General features: G+C 46.7%; 1 protein-coding gene across 5 annotated transcripts in view; it reads left to right on the top strand.

The window, feature by feature from the left end:
• The window catches only part of NTM (neurotrimin), a 387,328-nt gene that overhangs the window by 197,808 nt on the left and 164,858 nt on the right, over positions 1–24,662 (top strand). For all 5 annotated transcript variants that reach the window (XM_063093473.1, XM_063093469.1, XM_063093470.1 and 2 more), the window contains one exon: positions 21,144–21,376. In XM_063093473.1, the coding sequence (XP_062949543.1) occupies positions 21,144–21,376 (233 nt within the window). The remainder of the gene's footprint in view (positions 1–21,143; positions 21,377–24,662) is intronic.

The following is a 24,662-nucleotide window of genomic DNA, read 5'->3' on the forward strand; positions in this document are numbered from 1 at the left end:
GTCTCCTGGAGAGAGACCTCCAGAGTTCCAGCCCTGCTCTGCCCTGTATTAACTAGGTGACCTTAGTTGATGGATTAGGCTTTCATTTGCCTGTATGTCAAGTGGAGATCTTTTTGATAACAACCACACAGAGTGGTTGTGTGGGTCAAATACGATAATGTATGTAAAGTTTAGCATAGTGCCTGGCTCATGCTAGTGATCAATAAATGTTAGCCATTATGATTATTGCGTTATACTACTTCCTTTGCACTATCACCCTCCCACCCCCGCATGTTCAATCTGGGCCATAGGCTCTACTTCCTAACAACTCTGACCTCTACCCTTCCTCCCAGCCACTGAGGCCTGCCATGCCTCGGGTTCAGCACCCTGGCTGGGGTGGCTCGCTGGGTGGTCTTGTAAGTGCTCCTACAGCAAGAGTCGGTCTCTCCAGAGCACAGCTCTAAGCTCAGCACTGCCCTGTTTGAAACTCTCCGTGCCTACCCTTTATATTCCAGATTCTGTAAGGTAACTTGAAATGCTCTTTGTGAAAATGCCGTTGCTCACCTGTCCAGGTATCTTGCACATCTGGTTTCCCACTTCTACCCAAATTCTGTTCATCAGCCACTCACAATAATCGTTCTCAGAGTTGCTCATCAGAACAACTTGTTTTGAATATCATGGGGGGGGGGCGGTATTTATAAAATACAGGCTTTTTCCAAAGCTCCATAAGTATGCCTGATGTGTGTCTCAAGCTGGAAAGCACTAGTTGCCCAAAGCACGTCCTGCCTCTGGCCACACGATGGGGCAGGTACCCTGTCCTGTTCATCTTTGTGTACCCAGCCCCAGCACACTGTCTGGCACACAGTAGGTATGCAAAAAAAATTGGTGACTGAGTGACTATATAAAGAAAGGATGTTTTCCATGATACCATGATACTCAAGTTAGACTAAATCACGTGCATCCTCAGAGTGTAGGGAAATAGAAGATAATACAGTATCTGGGGGCGGGGGTCTGTGTGTACAGTGTGGTCTGAGGTGTGTGTGTGTGTGTGTGGTGTGCATGTGAGGGAGAGAGAGATTGATTGGGGCCCCGGGTGAGGAGGGATGTGTGTGGTTGGCAGAGGAAGGAGCCGTGCCCAGAAAAGGATGACACCTCCTGTAAGCTCCCTGAGTCCCCACAAGCGCCCCTGTGAGACGTGGGGGAGTGGGAGACTGTGTTAGTGTGGGTTGGCTGTCTGGGGGTGCGAGTGAATGTGTGTGGATAGGAGCAGAAATACAAACCACCAAGATCAAGAGGATCCCAAATCCATCAATTCTTTCCAGAAGAGTCTGATGGTTGGAAATGGTGGGTACAAGAGTGCCGTCAACAGTAGCAGGGAGGTACTGTTTCTCTCCAACCTGGCTGTGGCGAGTTCCTTCCTAACGGTGAGGTCGTGAGATGCACAGCACGAACAGTGCTCAGGGTGACAAGAGACACGTGTGCTGGTTATTTATTGTGGAGAGGAAGGTATTTCTTCTACTTTTTTCTTTCTGTCACCCCCTCTTTTCTGTGATAAATGGGGGCTGAGCTGTTTGTGGTATGCAGCGGCTGACAAAATGAGGCGATCAGATTGGAAATCAAAGCTCTCCCCATGGCTGGCAGGGTGCCAGGACTTCGCAGCCACCTCCCGTGGTGGGGGCAGGAGGAGGGGAGGAAGAGCTGCTGTCGTTTCTCCCCTAGGAGTTGTTTCTCGTTTTACTTTGATTTCTCCCAAGAGGAGAGGAGCTGGAGAGAGTAGCCAAGGCAGCACAAGAAAGAAAAAGAGAAAGAGGGTAAAAATCCGAATGCACAAGGAATAAGACCTACCAAGGGGCCAAGGGAGAGGGAGGCAGCAGGCAGAGGTTCTGAAGGAGCCTCCAGAGCATGCCTTTTGTCTATTTTTGCTGGCTGTGACCTTGCAGCCTGTCCCTTTGCCGGCTGCCACTTCTTTGCTGTGAGAGGTGCTCTCTGTGATCTGAAATCGTGGTTTTATTTACAGGGTACATCAGAAATGATTCAATTACCTGCTCCGTTTGCATGTTGGGAAACTGAGGCACAACACATTAAGAACATTTTAACTTGCTTCTTTTGGGTCCTATATTCAGTCTTCTGTCCTAAACGTTCCAGAAACTCTCCTTGACTCTAACTTCCAAGACAAAGGATGTTTTCATGTCTTTGTGTTTCTGGCCCCTTCTTGCAAAACTGCCCCACAAGGTCCCTGAGTCTGAGTCTTATGGGTTGACTCTGCCCTCTGGTGGATCAAAAGGTGGTGAATGAGCCAGAAAAGGGAACTCATTCCAGAGACTGTACCCTGGCATGCTTCCCAAGAAAGTCTTTGGTTAAAGCAATCCGAACCCTAGGTGAATATAGCTCAATATGCCTGTGATGGATTAATATCCTGATAAGCTGCTCAGAATGTGTTTCCAAATAGACCTGTTACATAAGTGGCAGTAAATACGAACTGTCTCTCACCTCTCTGCAGTTCATGCCTAGAGACGGATCTGCAGTGTGGGATCCCAGGGCCATGCAGAGAGGGTCTCGGCTGTGCTAACCTTCCAGATGGTGGGAAGTCCTGAGTCCCCTATAACACTGGTCCCCCGTGGCATCCACATTGCACAACCATGCCCTTTGCCCTCCTTTTTAATGACTTTCTATTTTGTTTTACAACCTGCAATCTGCCGCATGTTCTGGTCAACAGTATCTGTCTTTTCTGCTGTTGCTTGCTGCCTCGGATGCTTTTATGGGCATTGATTCCCTTCACTGGTTCCCGAAAGAGGTTCTTTTCCTTGAGCCAGAGCGGCATTCCAGCGGATTACAGTGTCTGCCACTCTGCACTCCAATTTATTGCCATCCTGGGTTTTATTCTCTCCTACACTCACAGCCAAGCCTCATTCATTTTGTTTTCTGGGGCGAGTAGAATGGAAGAAGTTGCTATTAATAGGAGAAAGGATGTCATGCCGCAGGCTTAGTGATATCTAAGTTTACAGTCTGCAAGTTCCAGACCCTACCTCTGGTCTTAGATCCACCCTCTCCATCCAAGGGACTGAACCGAGCAGAATGCTGGTGAGGGAACTGACCCCTGAAAGGTTTACGCTCTTTTCAGGCTTTTGTGACAAAGGATATTGTTGTATGTGGGCACCCTCGCCCTGTGTCCTCTGCTTTTCCCTGCCCTGTGAGCATCAGTTTGCATTTTGCAGAAGACTGGCTGGGGCTGCAGATGAAGGGCAGAAGGATGGGTGAGAAGCAGGAACAGAGGTGCAGCACAAGGCAAGTGGGACACGTGGCACGTGGCACTGGCCCTGTCTGGATGGTTTGCTTCTCGGGTTACTAGACATTAAAGTATGGAAATCCAATTGAAGTCTCTCTTTGAGGTTGTGTGTGTGTGTGGTGTGTGTGTGTGTGTGTGTGTGTGTGTGTGTGTGTTTTAACATTGATACACATGTTTACTGACCATTTATCACAAATTAAATAGTAGAGCAATTGCTGAACGTTGTCCTACAGATAATAAATGTCTTTCGAATATGCATGCAAAATGCTGCTCTCACTTGTCACCAGCCCTGCTTACTCCCTCAGCTGTGGAATGTAGAGGCTACGTAGGGACTTCAGAGAAAAAAAGATCAGATGCTGCCTCTCCATGGGTTATCCTCAGCTCATCGTGGACTGTCCGCAGGCTGCGTAGATTTCTGTCTTCTTCCTTCATATGGGAACAGGAGTCACAAAGCATCTCCCAGTGGGCTATAGTTGTGGGGTTAGGAGTTCACCCAACCAACTCAGCTTGCCAGGAGATCACACAGGTACAGAGAGCCAGGAAGGTTAGGGATCACTGTGGATGGTGCAGGGCTTTTTCTTTGGGATGGTATTATTGCCCGGGAGATTGTCATGTGAACACTTCTCTTTACAAAACACTCCCTGGAAAGCACAGTTTGCAAAAGCAACACATATGTGTGGGTGGGGTGGGTGGGTGAGGTCTATTGGCTGTATATTCTTGAAGAGGATTTTGAAGGTGGTTGTATAGGCACATGGTATCCAAACTGCATTTCTAGAAAGAGCAGTATTGTATAATGCATATGGCTGTGTAAGTATTGTTATTACTGAGTTTTGATGACAGTTTTAGAACCAACCTAGGGGACAGTTTTCCAGCATCTTGTGTATGTATTGATCCAAAGGGTCTGGTTTTATCCTCAGTGAGATTAAGGGGCAGTAAGCAGATCCCAGGAGCCCGAGTCCAGGATTTGCCATTCCCAAGTGAGAACTCTGGTAAACTTGACCCAATCACTTAGACCCTTGCTTTTAAAATAAGAGAAATTTATTTTGAGATGGAATTCCTAAAGACAGGCCTCAGGTGGGTTATACATGCTGATATAGAAGTAAGGTCAGCTTTGGTTAATCTGCAGCTTGCTGTCTGCTCTATTTCAAAGTCATGGAAGGAAGACTTATTAGGAAATGAAAATTGTTTGGGGTTTTTTTGTCATTGTTGTTATTGCTATTATTTTTCTTCAATGCACATGTGGAATAGTTGCCTCCCTCTAGCAATCATTTCAATTATGGGCTCATATGACTATATTACAAAGGAATACAGAGTATTGGAGGTACAAACATATGTGACCTCAACCTTGTAAGCTACCCTAAAACTGTCTTTCTTCTCCCAACTATTTCCTTAACTTTTTCCCTTTTCTCTATTTTACCTACTGCCCTTTTCTTGAATTCTCTGGTGCAATTTGACTTAGGCTTTTTATTAAGAACAGTCTCAGCTCCTGCAGATAACTGTATCACCATTCTCTTCTCTTTGGGTGTTCTGCTGAGCATTGAACATTTTTAACACATTTTGATGAAGCTAAAACTACCAAAGTGCATTCTATTCATAATTAGAAGAATCCAATTCCAGGTCTGTTAGGACTTTGGGAGTAGGAGATTTGTTTTTACACTAAATATTCTCAGAAGAAGGAAGGAGCATCGTCTGATATTCTCAGAGATGATCGGTCATAGGAGATCATGTTGGCAGACAGAACCACTTGGATCTAGAAATCAGCTGATTACTGGGGTGTGGGGAAAGGAAACCAAAGCCTCAAAGAGAGCTGGTTAGCTTTGCTAAGGAGATGCTAGAAATACAGTATTTGTCCCATGAAGTCACAAGACTAAGAACGGTGGAATGTGTCTCCCAAGTGGAAAGTAGGGGAAGACACCACGTCCCCCCCCCGACTTTTTTGCGATTCCCTTGATAATTACAGTGAAAGGAGCGATCATGTTGCTAATTTTGCTCCATGCATTTAAATCCTAATTAATATTGTTTCATTCTTCTGCATTCTGCTGAGCTGAAATAAAACATGCTCTTTTGCACTTACACCCTTCTTTCTCCCAAGAATTTGCATAAGAAGTGAAGGCATGTTTGCATTTATCGTATTTTAGTAATTGGTGTCCCTGCCTTCCCAGTTCCACTCCACTTTCTATTCTAACCTCCTAGACCTTTCCTCTCTCTGTACACCTTGGCAAAACGTGGATTAGCTGTGGGTTTCAGATAGCCTTGCCTGTCAGAGGAGGGGGAGGTGTGACGGAGGTGCTGGCAGCAGGGCCAGGAGGCAGTGAGGTCTGCATGAGTCTCGCCTGAGTGAGGGGGAGGGAGCTTAGTCACCAAAGATCTGCATGGCTGAGGACTCTTGGACATCATCATTGTCTTGTACAAATGAGGAGACTGAGGCCCCGAGAGATGAAGGGACTTGTTCACAATCACACATGTGTCCCTGCCTCCAGCTTTGTTTGGATGATTCCATGAGATGTTAGTTATATGTGAGGGGGTTTTGCATGCTGTCATGTGCAAGGAAAGTTTGAACTATTCTTTTGCTGGTTAATTAACGAAAACATTGTCATGAAATGTCTTCTGCATTCTCTCTTCTCATTTTGCAAGTTTTTGTGGAGCACAAAACGTGGCTTTGTGACTTCTAGTGGCGTGGCTCACACGTGCTACAGATGCAGGCATGTCAGCCTCCTGGCAGCCCAGCATGAGTAACCATGGCAAACAGTTGGACAGATTCCAGTATTTGGCTTGTATGTGAAGCCAGCTATTGTCTCAGTGACACCTGGTTTAGGGAAGATGCCTGCTACAATGTGCCTTCACTTCAGGAACCCGACACTCACTGATTGATAGAGATAATGGCCCAGGTACCATGTAGACAAAACAGGTCTGGAGGGTTGAAACAAAGAAACATAAGGAAAATGGACTGGCCCTGCCCTCACAACTGCCACATGGCCTGCCAGGGTATTGATGGAGCTGTGTGAGTTGCAGACTTGTGAGGTCACAGGGAGCCTTGTGAAGGAGGGTGTGGGTGTGAGGACGTGGGCGGGGCGCTCCGGCATGGGGCTGTGGGGAAACTGCAGGAAACTGCAGACACGTCATGCAGCATGGCTCCTATGCAAGGCGAGGGATCTACTTGAGGCATGAGCAGGATCCTAGACTGCAAGACCCTGGCGTGAGATTCTCAACCGTTGGAGCTTCGTTCTGAAGGCAGTGGGAACCACAGAAAGGTTTTGAACAAGTGGGTCTGTTTCCAACAGATTTCTTAGAAAGGTCCCTCCCTCAGAAAGAGAGGGAGTACCGCAGATGCTTAGGACTGGAGGCAAGGGGCCTGGCAGGAGAGGCTAGTGCAGCCTGTTCGCCTGCCTGTCCTGGTGAGGCGAGACTGGCTTCTGCTCCCACCCACGCCCACTGCCTGGACTTCAGAGAGGTCGATTTGAGTGAGATTAGGGAATGACTTGAACTTGCTGTTGGAGGCTCAAGATCGGGGGAATTTATGCAGGATAAGAACTAGTTCTCCTACACCCCAACCAGAATTCCTTCCTACAGAGACCAGTTCATAGAGAATGTCACCACTGATACCAACCGTTTCCGTAAAGAACTTGGATAATGATTTGCCTGTGTTGGTTGATGAAAATTGGTCGGGAAGGAGTTAGTGGTGCAGCTCTGGTGCCCGCAGGAATGGTTCCTCTGGCCGCCGTTTTGGGAGCTGTCCTCCCACCGCCTCACCCTCCTTCTGTGTCCCACTTTCTGCCAGCCAGAGGGCAGGAAAACCACCCTTGCTTAAGGGCTTCCTGTTTTGGTTCAAGGTTGTTCATTGCACCTTGAGGGTTAAAATGGGGCCTTACTTCTGTATCTCCAGTATTTGCCATTCAATTGCCTGTGCAGGTCCCCTGCTTTCTTTCATTTAAGTAGCTGTTATCTTCTTTGTATCATAAGCTCCTAAAATATAGAGTAAAGAGCGTGTTTTGTTCTGAAAGAACGAGCACTGCATCTCCACAGGCAGAGAAGCACAATAAATAAATGTGTAACGTTGAACATGGTGCTGCAGGCATGCATTCAGTTACTCGGAAAATAACACTGAAGAGAGGGCAGCTGTAGTGTCACAGGAGGCCTGAGAACACTGACACCCCCGCTCTCGCAGAGTCCTGTGCTCTTCCTTCAGCACTTACTCTGACCCTCGTTCCATTGTAAGAACAGTGTGGGCAGACCATTTTTCCCCCAGTTGACACATATGAAAACTGAGCCACAGGAAGATGAGGGTTCGAGGCCCATCTCAGCGGATGAAATAAGGAAGCAAGCATCCAGCTGCCTGGACTCCATAGGCATCAGGCCAGAAGCACCGCGCATGGCCACTGACTCTCTCCAACAGGAACGTGCTGGCCGAGGGGATATCAGGTAAAATATACCAATGCATGGCAGCTTCCAGATGGCAGAGTTCTTGTTAAAATCTGAGTCACATCCAGCACGTTGTCAGGCTTTCCGAATGTTCATTATAGAATCTCTTTTAGAATCCGGTAACCCTAGAAAACACTACTATTTTATCTTGGGTTAAGGAATGAGGAGATGCAGACTCTTGTCTCAAATCTGCCTTGAAGTAAGTAGCTAAATAGCCCTAGGCTTATAAACAAAGTAGCTGCATAGACTTAACCTCTCTGCAGGTTCCCTCTTGGTGGGTTATCTCTCAAGGTTCCCTCTTGGTGGGTTATCTCTCATGTCTCTCCAAGCACCAAATTTATACTCATTTGTAAAGTTCTCAGCAAGAACACCACTTCCACAAGACCTCCCCTGAACCATTAGGCCAGGGCCCCCAACCCCTGTCTCTTTTATGCACAGCACCCGAGTGTCCTCCACAGGAGACAGCACAATTCATTGTCATCCTGTCTTTCTTTGCCTCCTGCGTGGTCAAATGTCTGTCTGTGCCTGTCTTGCTCACCTCTGTATAGGATCTCTTAAGTTCTTAACACAAACATGACACACAGTAGGTGCTCACTGAACATTTTCAAATAAATGGGTAAATAAACGTGTTCTCATACACCTCAGTTTATCCACATCTTTGGTGATAACCTGAGGTGAAGTATAACTAATAAAGGAGAAGCACGGCCCCGGGTACTTCTGTGCGAGGAAGGGTTATCCAGTGAACCTGACCAGTGGGCAGGGATCCTCTGAGCCACAAATACCCCTAAACTCTGTCTGCCCTGCCAGCCCTGTTTAGGTAGATCCTGTCTTCGTGAGAGAATATCTGTTCAGGTATATGATGACACAAGTGAGAACAAGCATATTTTGGAAGGGGAGTCTCCCTGGGAAGGGACACCGTGGTGTTCCCCAGGTTTCTGGCAGTGACTGGCTTCCCTGACCCATTGTCTTCGCTCTCCCCCCTGCAGCTTCATTGCTTCCGAATGTGCTTTCCCTCATGCCATTTGGCTGCCCCCGTCCCCTCGAGTAGCAGCTCACTGCTGCAGATGAGAGCAAGCCCCCGGGCATGGCATCCCAGGGCCTCTGCAAGCTGACTCTAGTCTTCCTTCCCAGGCTCTCCCTGTGCATCCTCCAAGAGCCCCATTCCTGTCAGACCAGACCCTACACATATGCCCCACATCCACATCAGATCTTCAGACACCATATTCTTCCTAGGGACAACATCCTATCACCTGTCCTCCACTCATCCAGGTAGGTCTTTCATTCAAGTTGAGCTCAGGGCTCACCCCTTCATAAGATTTCCAGTCCACGTGCCTTGCCCCCCACCAAATTGCTGCAATCTCTGCCAGGTGTCCCTCTTTAGTACTTAAGCCTGGCTGGGTTGTACCCTTTTGGTTTCAGTGTCCCAGAACCCAGAAATGCCCTCGGTCCTCCAAACCTCTTCCTAAGCCAGGGTGGTTGCTACTTTCTCTGCTCTTCTTGGCTGCAAGCTCTGCTCAGTCTACTTTCCTTTCTCCTGGGGGCCGGGGACACCCACTCCACCCCTGCTCCCAGTGCCTGGCTGCAGAGCTGCCAGCATAATTCTAGCACCTGCCCTTCTTTGGAGCCTCTAAAATATCTCTCCCTCTCTTCAAGGCTTTCTCCTTCTAATCACCAAGTGTTGGTGAGAATTACACACAGGATTCTCTTGTCTGTTCCCCAGAAGCAGACCCTGAGATGAGGATTTGTGTGCAGGTGACTTTTTTTTTTTTTTTTTTAATTTTATTTTGTCAATATAAAATGTGGTTGATTGCTGGTGACTTCTTAGGGAAGTGCTCTGGGAGAAACGGCAGAGGTATGGCAGGAGGGCGGGGCGAGAAGCCAAGTGGAGGCTCAGTTTCAGGCGAAGACCCAGCAGGGTGGCAGGGCCTCCCGTGCTCCCACAGACGGCCCCCACGCCTGCGCTGTGGGAAGCAAACTCCTGGGCTCTGTGAGAGGGTGCAAAGGGGTGTGAAGCCTACAGGCAGGCCTCCAAACAGCAGGCCTGGGCCATTAGAAGCAGGAGCACACGGAAACTTGGGTGGTGGCACAGGTGATAAGAGGCTGAGGGAGCTGGGCTGCCCCCGACTTACTGCCATATCCTGCCCGGGATGGTTCAGTGGATGCACAACCCGCCTGCTCCCTGCCTACCTTCAGGGAGCTCTGGTCTTCCAGCGCTGGCTCCTGCTCCCAGCTGGCCTGCACCCTCCTCTCTGCAGTAGGGGCCATGGCCTGCAGACCCCTTTCCTCCAGCATTGCCCTTTGGTCAGCAACCGAGGCAGAACAATAGCTGTGTCCTTCTGCTAGGTGAGCACACCTGGGAGACTTCCACTCTTAGGCCTTCCATGGTCCTTACTAGGTAAGACAGGTAAAGCAGGAGTTGGCTGAGTACCATCTGGTCCCCGCCTCCCTGTGCCACTGCACTGCATCCTGCTGCTCCTGCACAGAGCCAGCTTCCCATGGCGAAGGTGAGGGAAAGAGGGGCCGAAGCTGGCCCTACCCACTTTCAACAGCAAACTGGCTGGAGAGATGTGCACTCCCCCAAGGGGGAGTTCTTCAAACTGCCAGTGTCACAGGGGACAGATGAAGAAATCCAGCAAATGACAAGGGCTCCCTGAGTACTGAGGAGGGGCTGTGGGATGCAGCAGAGATGGTTCCCTCCCTCTGGGAGCTTTCCTCTTCCTGGGGACCCGTCTGTCCCCGCGAGATATTGCATCACCTAGATTAACTATCGAGAGAGATCCAATTACCTCTTCTGCACTTAATTATTCTTACATTCCCTTGTCTTAGTGAGCGCTGTTTCTCCAGACTCTGGGGACCCGTTCCTCTCTTCCTCCAGAGAGAGGGGAGGCTGCCGAGGGCTTTATGGGACACGGACAAAGATGGGCAAGCCTGGAGCTGCTGCGGTGCACATCTGCATGGCGGCTCTGTCCTGCCGTCCAGACTTCGTCTCAGCCTCTCAGAGGGTGGAAACAGCCTCTCCCCTGGGAGCATGGCAGCTTACACACCAGCTGCCCATCACTTCTACGCGGCCCTGGGCAGTCACTGAGACACAGTGGCACCACCAAGAAGGGAAATGATGTGTGGCCAAGGTCACTTACTGAGAGGACAAAGAAGGTCCCCGCAGGCCAGGAGTGCCCTTTGTCACTCTAGAGTTCTAGTGTTAGTTGGCCACTCTCTTCCTGTGCATGGGGCGGGGGTTTTGGCCTTAAACTGGATTGCCTTCTTTCTGACCCTCCCAAGCCCCATACAGGGCTGTGCATGTACGTGGTCACCGGGGTGGATGCCAGGCTGTAGCTGCCTGGTCAGGATCTTTGTGCCCTTTATCCTTGCTTGCTGTAAGGGACAGGTCAGCTTCACTTGGCCTTAGCTGTGGTTTTGAGATCCTAAGCTGCAAGGTTCTCCCCATACAGATGGTAGTCAAGTCCTAAATATAAACTGTTTCAGGGTGATAGGAGGCTGCTGGAGGCAGGGTCCAGACCTGGGGGAGGGGCTTAACGTGTATCTCAACCAGAAATTAGGGATAGAACTAGCCAGAAGTGAGGCCAGGAGTGACGCCTCTGCCGGCTTCAGCAGAGACCAAGCATATGCCCAGGGCTCTGGGCTGGGGCATGCTTCTCAGCCACCCCAGGCCCTGCACGTGGCAGGTGCAAGGTATTTCCACCCCTTTTCTAACGTGGCACAATGGGCCTGATATATACCATCCATCCAAGTCTGCCAGAGTGAGTCCCGGTTTACCCAGTGTGATTGCAAAATGTGTCTAGTTTGCATAATAATCAGTAGTGCTCCCCCTACAAATATCCTCCCAGGCTGGGCCTAACATATCCAGGAACTGGATGACACCTTGTGTCGGGTGTGGGCTTTACATGTTGCAGGTAGTGCAGGGGACAAAGCAAAGATGAAGGAGAGGCTACAGATGGTCTCCTTTTCAGGAATCCTGTTTCTTCTTCCAGCCTCTTCCCTGCCAGGGAGGCTGACCCCTGGAGAAGGAGATCAGCTCAAGTTGAGAGCCATTTATAACCGTCAGTGATTCTTTGAGGTAGCCTGTGCAGAGTTCTTTGTTTTGGATCTCTGGCCGCTCTTTGTCTTCATGATAAAGTGAAAAATCTTTCGCATGGTGTATTGCATGACCTACCTGTCATAGTCAGGATTACTGCAGGGAAAAGATGGCATGCTCAAATTGGGTAATTTGAGAATTTGAGCAGAGTTTAATAAAGTGGATATTTACAAAGAGGCAGCCATGGTGTAGGAAAACCACATGGGACAGTCAGGACCCTGGAACTGGTAACAGGAGGACATCATTAGCTCTTCCAGGCCTGAAGGGTTAAGGGGAGGAGGTCTCAGCTCCCACCAGGGAGGGAGGGCTGTGTGGAGAGGGCCACTGGCAAGGGGCTGTGATCTTTGATGGAGGGACGTAGACCCCTGTACACCCCTCTCCTTTCTCCCCCACCCCGTCTCTTGCCACTGCCTCCCATCAGCTGAGCCCAGCAGGAAGTCAGAGGGCAGGGGAGCCTGTGATATGATCCCTACAGGCCAGTCTGCAGCGGTTGTGAGGGGAACGCAGGGAAAGCACTGCACTGACATGCTGGCTTCGTCTCTGGTCACTTTCCCATACAGTGGGTGCACATTTCCATTTTTCTGCAGACTCTCTACCCATTTTTTCCCAGCTCCTTTGTGCTTTGCTCGTGCTCATCCCTCGGCCTGAAATGCACCCTCCACTTTTCTGTTTAGCAAGCTTCTTCCATCCTCGACGGCCACCTACACACTCACCAGGATCCAAATCGTCCTGAAAGTAACCAAGAGTCCTTGTGTGAGGGTCCTTGGAATGGAGAAACAGTATGCACTTCCTGCCTTCTTAGAGCTCCAAATGTCACAACAAGATAAAGCATGAACACACTGCAACCACTACGTAAAGGATGTCTGGAGAACACTCCCGGGGAATAACAACCTTTGCAGAGAAAAGGTAGTTGGGGTATGAAATGAAATTAAATAAAACTTGGCCTCAGTAGGGGGATATGAATTTGTCTAACAAACAATATGAAAGCGTATTTCAAGTAAAGCATTGGTTCACCGAATCCCAAAAGTGAACAAAGTGTTCAGGTAGTAGTGAGAAGTAGCCCAATGTTATATCCAAAGCAATATGGGGTGGGCGGGTGTGTTAGTCAGAGTTCTGCAGAGAAACAGAATCAATAGGCGAGGGAGGGAGAGAAAGAGATTGATTATAGGAACTGGCTCACACCTGTGGTGTAAATTTCAATCTGAGTATGAAAGCCTGAGAACCAGGGGAGCCAATGTCTAAGGGAAGGAAGAGATGAATGTCCTGGCTCAGACAGAGAGAGCAAATTTTCCCTTCTTTAACCTTTTTATTCTATTAGGGCCTCAACGGATGATGCCAGCTTGTGTTGGTAAGGGAGGATCTCCATTACTCAGTCCACTGATTCAAATGCCAATGTCTTCCAGAAACATTCTCAAAGACACACCCAGAAATAATGCTTTAGCAACTATCTGGGCACCCTGTAGCCCAGTGAAGTTGACACATAGAATTAAGCATCAGAAAGGGTGAGGTGGAGCTTTGCAAGCTTCACTCACGAGAGCCAAGTTCAAAGCGTAGATGGAGTCCAAGGTGAATTTTCACTGAATTCCCTTTCAGCACTTTTGGGTTCTCTTCCCTGGAAACCGTTGGTCTCCATGAAGGAATTCAAAAGACCCTCATTGATGTTTGGACTGTTTTGTATACGTTGGAGAAAGGAATAAAAAGAAATGCTTTCAGGTGGCCTGGCTTTGGTTACCTATAGAAAAAGTTTCCATTGCTTTTGTGTGTGGTCCTGTGATATGATAGAGATGCCCTCACATTGCCCAGATTATCTTGTGCTAGAGTTTAGATTCTCCCTGGCCACTGAATATAACAAAGTTACTGAATAAAGCAGTGGCTTGTGGGAGCTGTGACTTTCAAATGTGATATGACCTGTGGAGTAATCCCATGCCTCCTTCAGCATTTGGATTAGTATTGGGCTTTTGTCATGAGTACAAATCAAAATGCTGTGCTATTCATTTCAGAAAAGTCATGGCCCACCTACCAGCAGAGTTTACGTTGAGATAATGCTACTTTATTTGACTTGGACAGGAAGAACAGATGGATAGGTGTGCTTTTGGAGAGACTTCCTGGAGGCCACAAAACAAAGCCTTCATGATATATCCCCAAGACATTAGAGGAGTGGGAGAGGACCACCTACTTTGTACTGATGCCCATGAATAGTGACCAGGCATAGAGGTAGGTGTGTGCATTTGTGTTTGTAAGTGCAGGTTGGTGGAGTGAGAGTAATTTATTCTCACAGCCTGGGCCTTTATTGGACACGGGCCCTATGGTCTTTTACCCCTCAGGAATTTGTGAAAGATGGGAGATTTTCATCAGGTAATTAATGAGTGGACAGATATTCATTGTGTGCTTAATTCATACTCTATACAATGTTCTTAGAGGCACAAGATAAATCAGGAGTGGTCCTTGTCTTTCAGGAACATACAATCAAATCAGCGAAGTGACACACATACTTACCTAAGATGAGCAAGCAGTACATGTAATAGACTGTGTAATAATATATTGGTTGGGCTTCCACTATGTACAAAGCAATGCATTTACGTGCATGGTTTCATTTAATCTTCCCATTAACCCCATGCAGGAGGAAGAGTTATTTCCCCTGCACATGACTTAAATAAAATTCAGGGAAGATATCAGAGGTCTGAGAGGCAGCAAGAGCAGAGTTGGCCTTTGCTTCCAGCTGTTTGACTTCAGACCCTGTCCTCCTTCCTCCTCCTGATCCTTGCTCTGACTACAGCTGTTCACCAGCTGAGGGCACTCCCAGTGCAGAGTGTCTGCAGTTGCATTTTGTTTGTTTTTCTGTTCTGCCCCTAGTCTTTCCATCCCTATCATAAGTGTGCCCTCTTACTCTACCCAGGTCTGGCCAGCCTTATCATCATGTTCATAGCTGAGAAAGGTTTCATAGCACACATCCATTTACTTATGTATGACAAGAACAGTAATGGTTGGGAGATGTTAGACCAGTGAGAACTGGGCATAATTCCAGTGTTTTTGTCTCTGTATGACCCAAACTGATTTCACAAATATCACCATGAGTTTAGATGCTAAGAAAGACCCAGTACACTCAAAACCCACTAGCAACTCACTAGTGAAGCCTTCTCTTACAAGAAAGAACTGAGGTGTTAGCTGAAATCTGAATTTTCAGATGAAGCACCTGGTCCATTCATTTCTTGGTTTCCCCCAAAAAGCCCTTTCTCACAAAAGCAGCTGTGGAAGAGGCAATCACCAACGCCATGGAACTGGTGTGTGGGTATTTCTGAGCCATTCCCCAGAGGGGAGGAGCGGGGCATAAGCCAAATGCTCAGAAGAGCTCAGCTTTGGGGCAGCTGGAGCATTTCTGTGTGATAAGAGGTGACTGTGAGCAGGTGCTGTGAACAGCGGAAGCACTTACTTCGCTGGGGTCTCAAACATTCCATGATCCATGCTGCCTTTCAGAGGCAGTTAAAGGGTCATCTGCTGGGGAGGCAGCGCCAGAGTGCGCACTGCTGGACCTGCTGCGCCCTCAGATCTCCAGGCAGGTATGTTTAAGAAGGGCCAAACCAGGATTTTTCTATTTCTGCAATAATCCTTCTCCGTATTTCAACACTCACTTTACCTGTCTTTAGAAAGTTCCGAGCAGACACTTTTGTTCCGTTTTTCTTCCAATTCCCAGGTTCTTATCTCTCTGCTATCTCATCCTAAATCCAAAAGTGGCTTGAGGCCCTGAATCCATACTTGTGTGGTTTTATTTCTGCAACTCAACATCCTGGGCTTGCCTAATCATTTTTTGCTGTCCCTCTACATACGAATATAAAAGCAACATGTGTAATAAACCACTATTCATCAGCAAGTGATTAAGGACATAGAGGGCTGCATTTTTAGTGCTTTGGAACAATAGGTGCATTTGCAGAAAATTACAGGTGTGTCAATGTTCTCTACCACATGCTGAGCATACTCTGTGCATGGATGAGCATGTGCACGTGTGGCTGGACCCTCTTCTGTCCAACTACACGTGGAGCTTTTGTTTCTTTTTGGCAGCTGGCTGGTATGGGGATCCGAACCCTTGACCTTGATGTTATAACACCGCACTCTGACCAACTGAGCTAACAGGCCAGCCCCTGCACATGGGGCTTTTCACCACTGAAGAGAATGTATTGATGACAGATGCAGAAGTGGCCTCCTCAGTAATCCATCTGAGATAGAGCAGCCCTATTTCCTAGAAGAAGAAACTTCTCCATGGAAGAAATGAGGGCAGACAGGCACACATAGACTAAGAAGGGCACTGTGGCTCAGCCTCAGAATGGTAAAAATGAATGTCCCTTCCAAGCTTTCTCCCCCGTCTGGATTCTCTCCATAGGCCAGGGCAGGGCTATCCCTAGAGGTCACATGCATTAGGGGAGGGGCTAAGGACTGGGAGGATGGGAAAGTCATTCCAGAGTCATCAAAGGCGGAATGGCCACTGGCCAGAGGGCTGGAGAGTGCAAGTTTCTGAAGGGCTGGTGTTGAAGCCGGAGGAGGAAGCTTTCAGAGTTGAGGGGACTTGGGAGTCCCAGGGCCCAATCCAGAATCCTTAGGTGTGCAGAGGCTGTTCTTCTGTTCTTTGTATATGTGGCAGGATGTGCAGAGAGGATGTTACGGGTGGGAGGCCAGTGTATCCAGAGAATGTGGGGAAAAGGTGACAGATTGTCAAGGCTTGGTCTGGGCACTTCCTGTCCTTTCTCACTCCCACCTCTCTTCCTGTCCTGTGTCATGCCAGCCTGTGACTGTTTCCCTGGTATTTGACAAATGGCCATCTCCAGCTGTGCTCACCGGGAATAGTCAGGGATAGTTGAGTTTGAAGCTTACTCACTCCCAGTTAATCACATAGTCAGTTAATCACCTTCCAGAGGGAGGTGAAATACCACGGTGTGTTTCAAAAGTAATTTTGTAGAAAAACTATATTAAGGGCTGTCTCGGAAAAGAGGGAGCCTGTTGACTCAATTTCCCCCCTCCCCTCCAACCAAAGCGTTCACTCTGGCTAAAGGAGCAATTATGCTCATTTTCGCTTTTGTTTTTTTTTTTCCAAGCCTGAAAGAAATGTCTCCTCTGTGTTTTTGTGGAGACTGGATAAATGAAACGGAAAGATGGGGGCAGGTATGGGGAGGTGACGGGAGTTGGCTGCCGAGTTACCTTTGTGATCCGTCTCTGCAGAAGCCAGCATTAATTCTGTGGAGACTCAGCAAGACTGATACCCAGCAGTGACAGTTTGGACATCTGAACATGACCTTGGATGTGCTCAAAACCACAGCTGAGGCTATGCCAACTCTTCAATGTAGTATATCACAGGGCCGCATAACCGTGCTGGAAATTGGCTGCCTTCGGCGCGTTAGCATGTCTGCAGACAAACCTCTCTGGCCCTGTAATGTGGTGTGGGTGGTGGGACGGCTTCCATTTCAGTCCATTTTCAATAATTAGATGCACACAGGGAAGCCCAGGACAGTCCTCGCGTATCCATCAGGAGGTTGTGAGATGCCCCCACTGTGGGCATCGAAAACAATTATTGAAGCAGTTTAGTGTTTATTGGTCAGCATTTCCTGCACCACGGCCATTCACCCGGTATCTGGTCACGTTTCAGCTGCTGAAGGAAAAAATAAAGGACTGCTTCTGGCTTCCCAGAACATACTGGTTTACAGGAAAGTTCTCTTCCGTAAGGTAATGGAAAACTGTTTCAGATGAGGATCGTGTCCTGGTGCCCATTCACTCTGCTGTTCTCATTTTACTAGGAGCCAGCTATCCAAATCCGCAGTTCTCAAAGTGCACTCTCCAGCTTCAGCGTCACTTGGTACTGTATCAAAAGCACAGATTCTCAGGCTCCACCCAGACCTACTGAATCAGAAACTCTGGGGGCAGGAGCTCAGCAATCTGTTTTATCACATCTTCCAGGTGATTCTAATGCATGTCAAATTTGAGAAACACTGGTTTAGATGTTATTTTGAAAGACTCTACAAAAATTGCCAAGAACACTAAACTTGAAACAAAAACAACAGAACTGTGTTTGAATCTTGGTTTTGCAGTTTAATATCAGTATGATTTTAGTCAATGTGGATAATGTTTCTTAGCCTTAGTTAATCTCATTCATAAGTTGGAAACAATGCATGAACCCAAGAAACTTTTTGAGATGATAAAATAGTGCATAGGATAGGCTTGCAAGCGCTCAGCATGTAGTACTATGTGTTCAAAGAAATACTGGCCACGGATGTGAATTTCTCCAGTTCCCTGCATGGACTGAAGCAGAGGTCAGAGCAGTGACTGCTCTTCAGGTTATCAGTACAATGTCCCTGGTACATCACTAGCAAAGCAAGCTGTAGAGTGTGTTGTCGTTCTTGAGGGATTTCAAACTAATGTGGTTCCAAATCATGTTTTGGGTGAGGTGGAACAAAATGCAGATTGTCAGGTCTGCAGGAAGCGTCGGGAAGGCTCAGTGTCAGGTGCCCGCCCCCCCCCCCCCACCATGGGCCGCACATTTCGCCCTCTCTTTCATTCTCAGAGTGTGTCCTGGACATTGTCATCAAAGACAAAGGGAAGGCTCGGAGTACACTCTAGACCATTCTGAACTTCACGCACATTTGAGGTGCCCGGAGTTCTTATTAAAACGTAGATCCAATTCACGGCCTCTGAGGTGCAGCCTGAGATTCTGTATCTCTAACAAGCTCCCCAGTGACACTAATGCTGCCGTTTGCTGATCACACATTTGCATAGTGAGGTGCTAACTCAGTGCTTCTCAAGCCCTATGATTCACTTCTAGACATATGCTACTTGAGGAATGGTCCAGGGGGGCCACCAGCATTGTCATCACCTGAGAGCTTACAAAAATGTAGAATCTCAGGCCCACCCCAGACCTACCAAATTAGAATCTCCATTTCAGCAAGATCCCCATATATTAGTCTGTCTTTGTTGCTTATTACAAAATACCTGAAGCTGGTTAATTTGTAAAGAAACAATATTTATTGCTTACAGTTTCAGAGACTGGGAAGTCCACAGTTCAGGGGGTGCATCTGGGCCATGTTGGTGTGGGTGACTCTTCCCTGTAATGCAGGGTGTCACATGGCAAATGACTTGAGCAAGAGAGAGCTATCTGCTCACTCGCTCTCCTTTTAAAGCCATCAGAACCATGCCTGTTACTCCATGAATGGACCAATCCATTCACAAGGGTACAGTTCTCACAATCTAATCACCTCTCCAAGGCCCCACCTTTCAACTACCATAACAGGATTTTTCACCCTCTTAACACTGTCACAGTGGGGATTAGTTTTCTAATACACAAAACTTTTGAGGACACATTCAACTCATAGCACCCCAGGTGATAAGCACAGCGAAGTTTTGAAATGCGTTCAGGCTGGCTTCGTGCTGTGCTCATTTGCATGGGGACCTATGCATGTTTTAATGCTGCACTCTTCCCATCTTGAAATTCTTATTAATTCTTGAACAAAGGACTCTATGTTTTCATTTTGCACCAGGCCCCCCAAATTATGTAGGTAGTCCTAGATACACTGCTCTACACCACTGGTTTTCAAACTTTAGGGTATATATGACCTGACTGGAATATTGTTCTAAAGTTATATTTCTGAGTTCTTAAAACTTTTGAACCAGTAGGACAAGGGATGAGACTAAGAATCTGTAACAAATCTCTTATGTGATCCTGATGTAGGTGGTCCATGCCAACTTCAAGAAAGAATCCTCTGACCTTTCCCTAGTTAGGTCTTCCATCATTTCCATGCTGTGTCAGACTGATGCCAGAAAGACTTTGCATCTCTCCCGCATCTTTCTGTGATCTTCAAGAAAATGCAATAAACAGCACAAAACTTGTTGGACACCAGTGCAAAGGTGTTTCTCGCTGGGCAGTTTTCCCCACAAGAGCTCTTAGCAAGCCATCCATCTGCACCTAAGTGGCCCTGCAATGACTGTGTGACACTTATCCAAGTACAGCAGAAAGGGTGAACAATACAGAATGTGGAGAGGGACTGCCTGGGGAAGCTGATCTGCTCAATAGCAGTTCCTAGTTTTGGGGGGGTTTTTTTTGTGGTCACAGACTATTCTGTGAATTCAATAGAAGCAAGCACTCCTCCCCAGTGAAAAAATTCACCCATGTACATCCTAAGATACACACACGGCCAGGAATTAGAATACCTGGCCAAGAGGTCGGATTCTACCTCTCTTAGCTCTCTTACCTTGAATGAGTCTCCAAGACACTTGGAATCCTAGAAACTGATCTCTAAAGTAGAAAATAGGCAGGAGCATCTAACTTTCAGATTTGTTGCAAGAATCAAATGAGACAGTGAGAATGTAAAACTACCTTGTGCACTGCAAAAGAAGGTATACATTTGAGTCATCATTATTCATACCATGCTATATTGCTATTTCCAGCATTATAGTTAGGATCAGGACACCCTGTGAATTTAGCCTAGGGCTGTAGAACATTCTTGGTGTCACAGGAGAGGGGAATGACTACAGATGGAAAGATGGGATGAGGACTTGGCGAGCGTCACTGGGCTATTTGAAAGTGTAGAAAAGAGAAGGGAGCTTCTACAATTTGGGGACTCCAGATGCAAAAATAAAGAAAATCTATTTTTATATGTGCAAACAGTTTTGAGACTTTGGAAAATGCCTTCAGTCTAGCAGTAACTGAACATTTCTGCCCCTGGGTACAATGGAGATAAATAGCAACGAGGGTGGTCCATATTTAGTTTTGATTCAATAGCCTTCTGTTGGAATTCACTATTCTGAGATGAGAGGAATTATGTGGAGTAGTTGAAAGCTGTGTCTCGCTCTAGTACATATTGACTGTGTGACTTGGAGAATTCTTTAGTTTCTCTGTTTCTCAATTCCTTTTCACATAGAACATTTCTCACAAGGTTATTCTAAGTATTGAACAACTTAGTACACCGAAAACGCCTCAACAGCAGTGTGAGGGATTATTACCCTCATCTACATCATGGAACTCTGTGAACAAAAGGAGGTTCAGTGTTCCCCGAGGTCTAGCCATTCCGGTATATCAGTTGCCTCCAGATTACAACTGAGAGGTTATTTGAAGTGGTCCTGTGCTCAGGGGGTTTAAGAAGCACTGAACTGCTCAGGATCCAGAAGTCTGAGACACCCAACGTTCTGAGGCTATAATTTCATAAGGCCTCTGCTGCTGAGTTCCAGAAAGTTCCACTCATGACAAATCAAAGGAAATGGATATGTGTGTAGTTGAGTCAAGGAGAAAGACAAGGCGTCATCACAAGACATCCTAGCCTTGCCATGGAGACTCCACTCTGATGGCTATTTTCTTTCTAGTCTCTTGACTTACTTGTCTGGTCTTCCCTTCAGGTGCACGATTGACAACCGGGTCACCCGGGTGGCTTGGCTAAACCGCAGCACCATCCTCTATGCTGGGAATGACAAGTGGTGCCTGGATCCTCGTGTGGTCCTCCTGAGCAACACCCAGACCCAGTACAGCATCGAGATCCAGAACGTGGATGTGTATGACGAGGGCCCGTACACGTGCTCTGTGCAGACAGACAACCATCCAAAGACTTCGCGGGTCCACCTCATTGTACAAGGTAGGTGGGGCTTGGCTGGGAGGTCTGGAAGGGAGGCCGGGAGAGCCTGGATTAAGGACTTTTTCTGTGATCCTCAGCAGAGATGAATTCTGTTTGTTCTATCCAACCAGGACACCTTTCTGGTTGTCATTTTGCAGTTAGAAGTTGGATTTTACAATAAATTTACTCATCAAGTAGAACTAAGATATTTTTGACTTTTGTTCTAATAATACATTTCTCGGAAAATTATCTTCTAATAATTGCTCTCCTTGGCTTTTTTCTCCCCTAAGTTTGTCTGTTTATTTGCCTTTTGTTTAGGTCCCATCCAACTCCCAGCTTGCTTTATTTTAAGACTAGCATTTTAACGCTCTTTTGGCACTGTGCTTGTGCCACACCCTAGCCCAGCCTTCAAGGAGAGCAGAGCCAGCCAGCAGGCCTGGCCGCTTCCCTCAGATACATCCCTCCCAGCCATTCCCTTGTCTCCAGCAGTTTGTGCCTTTGCTCCTCTCCCAGCCCAGGCATTTGACGCCCCATCTGCCTATAATACCTGCGTCTGCTTCTCTTTGTTTTGGTTGCACCCCACTCTCCTCTGCTCCTTCTGCACCCCCCACCCCAGCTTTTGAGGCCTGTGCGTTTGTTTGTTTTGTTTTGTTGAGTTTCTCTTAGTTCTGCTTGCTCTGTTGCTCAGACACTGGGAATGGTGCTCACCTCTACCCATGAAGCAAAACTGGTCCCAGGGTGTGGACAGATTCCTAGTTAGAGAGCAAGAGCTGAGGGTCAGACTTGGCTGTTCTCTGGCTGTGAGACCTTGATCAAGTTGTCACCGTGTCTCAGGGGTCTCTTTCTGTAAAATGAGTTAATGTGAGGAGCAGGGTTGAGGGTTAAATTTTCCATATACGAATGTGTAAAACACTTAGAAAAGAGCATGTCATGTAAAAGTGCTGTTTAGGTGTTAGCTCTTGTGTTTTCTTTTCATTTTCAATACTGTTGCTATTTCTTAACTGTTTAAAACACCTCTACAGTAGACCAGATAGCTCGTTTTCTTATCTCAGAAGCTTAAGGTCCCAAGCAGTGAAGTGCTAGCTCCTCTCCTGCAGAGTTTTTCCCAACCTGATTCACCACGTTCCCTTCATCCAGCTAAATGGCAGGTTCAGGACAGTAAACTTGTCTTCTCAGGGATCTGGGAGTCGACCCTCATCAACACGCCCAGGAAAAGGGTACAGATTATGGGATGATTGTTTAGAGAAACAGTGGGAGTAAAGGTAGCTTGAGAAAGAAGAGCTCAAGTGAGCTGGAAGAATTGGGGGAAAGCCAGCTGTGAGCAGGTAGGAGAAGTCAGAGTGGGATCATGGATCGGAACCGTGCAGAACAGTAATGGGAAGAGGACACACTGAATGAGGGAGGTGCGGGCCCAGCTCTGCCCGAGATGACGCTGGGGCACAAAGCTTGGTCATTCCAACTTGTTTTTCTTCATGTTTTAAGGTGTATATTTATTTGCAAGGTGATACATTAAAACATGAGGCAGTTACAGATGTCTGATAACTCCATTTTCATGAAAAAGTATATAAATATACTTTACAGGAAATTCTATGTAGTAAACATTAGAAATTGATACAGAAAACATGTGCTACTTTCTTTCTATGCCAATATTACTATCATTTAAAGCTTAAATACCAGTTTCAAGTATCCCCTATAAAATACCTTTATTTTATTAAAATACTGGAAAAAAATTGCTATAGACAAGATTGGAGCGTTAAAAATAGACTCAGCATGTCCTTGTGACAATGTACACCATAATCAAATGCCGAGTTTTTATTATTTTTTTTCTTACTCTTTCTTCCCTGAAGTTGGTTCTTATATAATGAATATTCTTAATGAATATTTTTCAACCTGCTGGTGCAAACAGCATTTTTACGGGAAGTAGAACTGAGTAGAAGGTATCAACGTGTATTACAAACAGCAGAGTAAGAATTTCTATATGAGATTTTTGTTTCAGTGTGTGTACATTTTTAACATAAAGTGCATTTTGTATTGTGGATAGGTGAACAAAAATAAATTGGAGAGGGACTATTCTCTGGGGAGGTTTGGCGAATGCTCCACTGGCCCCATCTGCAGTCTATACTGGGTGGTGCTTTTAAAGCCATTCATCATGTCCACACCCACGCTCTTCCACATACACTTACTGTTGGGAGCAGAATTCCCAGCAATGTTGACGAGAGACCAGGAACTATGAACTTTTGTTACGGACATTTGCTTTAGGAAGCAGGACCTTCATGGAACTGGAAAATGTAAAGAATTGTGAAAAGTGCTGAAGCCTCCTTTAAAACAATGACCATGTTTTTGTCATTCTTTTTATTAAGTCACCTCCAGCCCTCCCACACACCCACACACACCTTCCCTGAACTCCTGGCAAAGTGCCTTATACAAGTGAATATTTAATAAATGCTTATTAAAGCAAATGGCTGGAATTATAGCCCAGAGATCTTATATGGGCTCCAAGAGAGAAGGTGGAGTATTTGTGGGGGTAGTGTGGTGGGAGTGGGTGAGAAGATGGAGTCTACAGAAATCTCTCACATCCACTAATGGAAAATGTCTAATCCCCAGCTAGGTGTTTACATCTGTGACTTGGCTAGGTGCCCTCTTAGCATGACACACCACCTCAAGTATTGGAATCTCATCTGGGGCTAATTTTCAAATGCTGATGGGTATATTGATCTGGAAACAAGCTGGGTTAAAAAAGGCATTGGTCTTGTACACAGACTCAGCCCAAGCTAATCCGCTATCGATATGCATGGACTGAGTGTTATTGACACTTTAATGAAAAGAGGGCCATAGTTTTTTCAGAGCCAACCTGTCTCCCCTCTTCAAAGCAATCAGACAAACTAAATAGAAACAGATTCTTCTGTTTCTGTAACAGAAAGATGACCCATCACCATCCAGGATTAAGAAAAGAAAATATATTTATCTTGGAATCGTTTATTATACTGAATACAAACCCTAATTCCCGGAGCAAAGACGACTGTCTGGATTTGAAGTTGCTGTTCAACGCTGAGCAGAATGTGCTGAAATGAAAGTTGAAATATTAACTTTTCAAAATGGTATTATGATCATTAAAAAAAAAAGAAAGAAAAACAGCAGCAACAAAAAAGAACTAAGTTGGTATTCCGCCCATGAGTATGCGTATTTATGTATATGTAGTCAGTCAGTTTCGTATATAAATAAATCCACACAGAAGGAAGGCGACGGCATTTTCACAGTATTGTGCATGCTGCCTAAGGTCTGGGATTGTGTCTTTCCCCTTAGTATC

The sequence above is a fragment of the Cynocephalus volans genome, chromosome 4 (assembly GCF_027409185.1).
Source record: "Cynocephalus volans isolate mCynVol1 chromosome 4, mCynVol1.pri, whole genome shotgun sequence".
Lineage (NCBI taxonomy): Eukaryota > Metazoa > Chordata > Mammalia > Dermoptera > Cynocephalidae > Cynocephalus > Cynocephalus volans.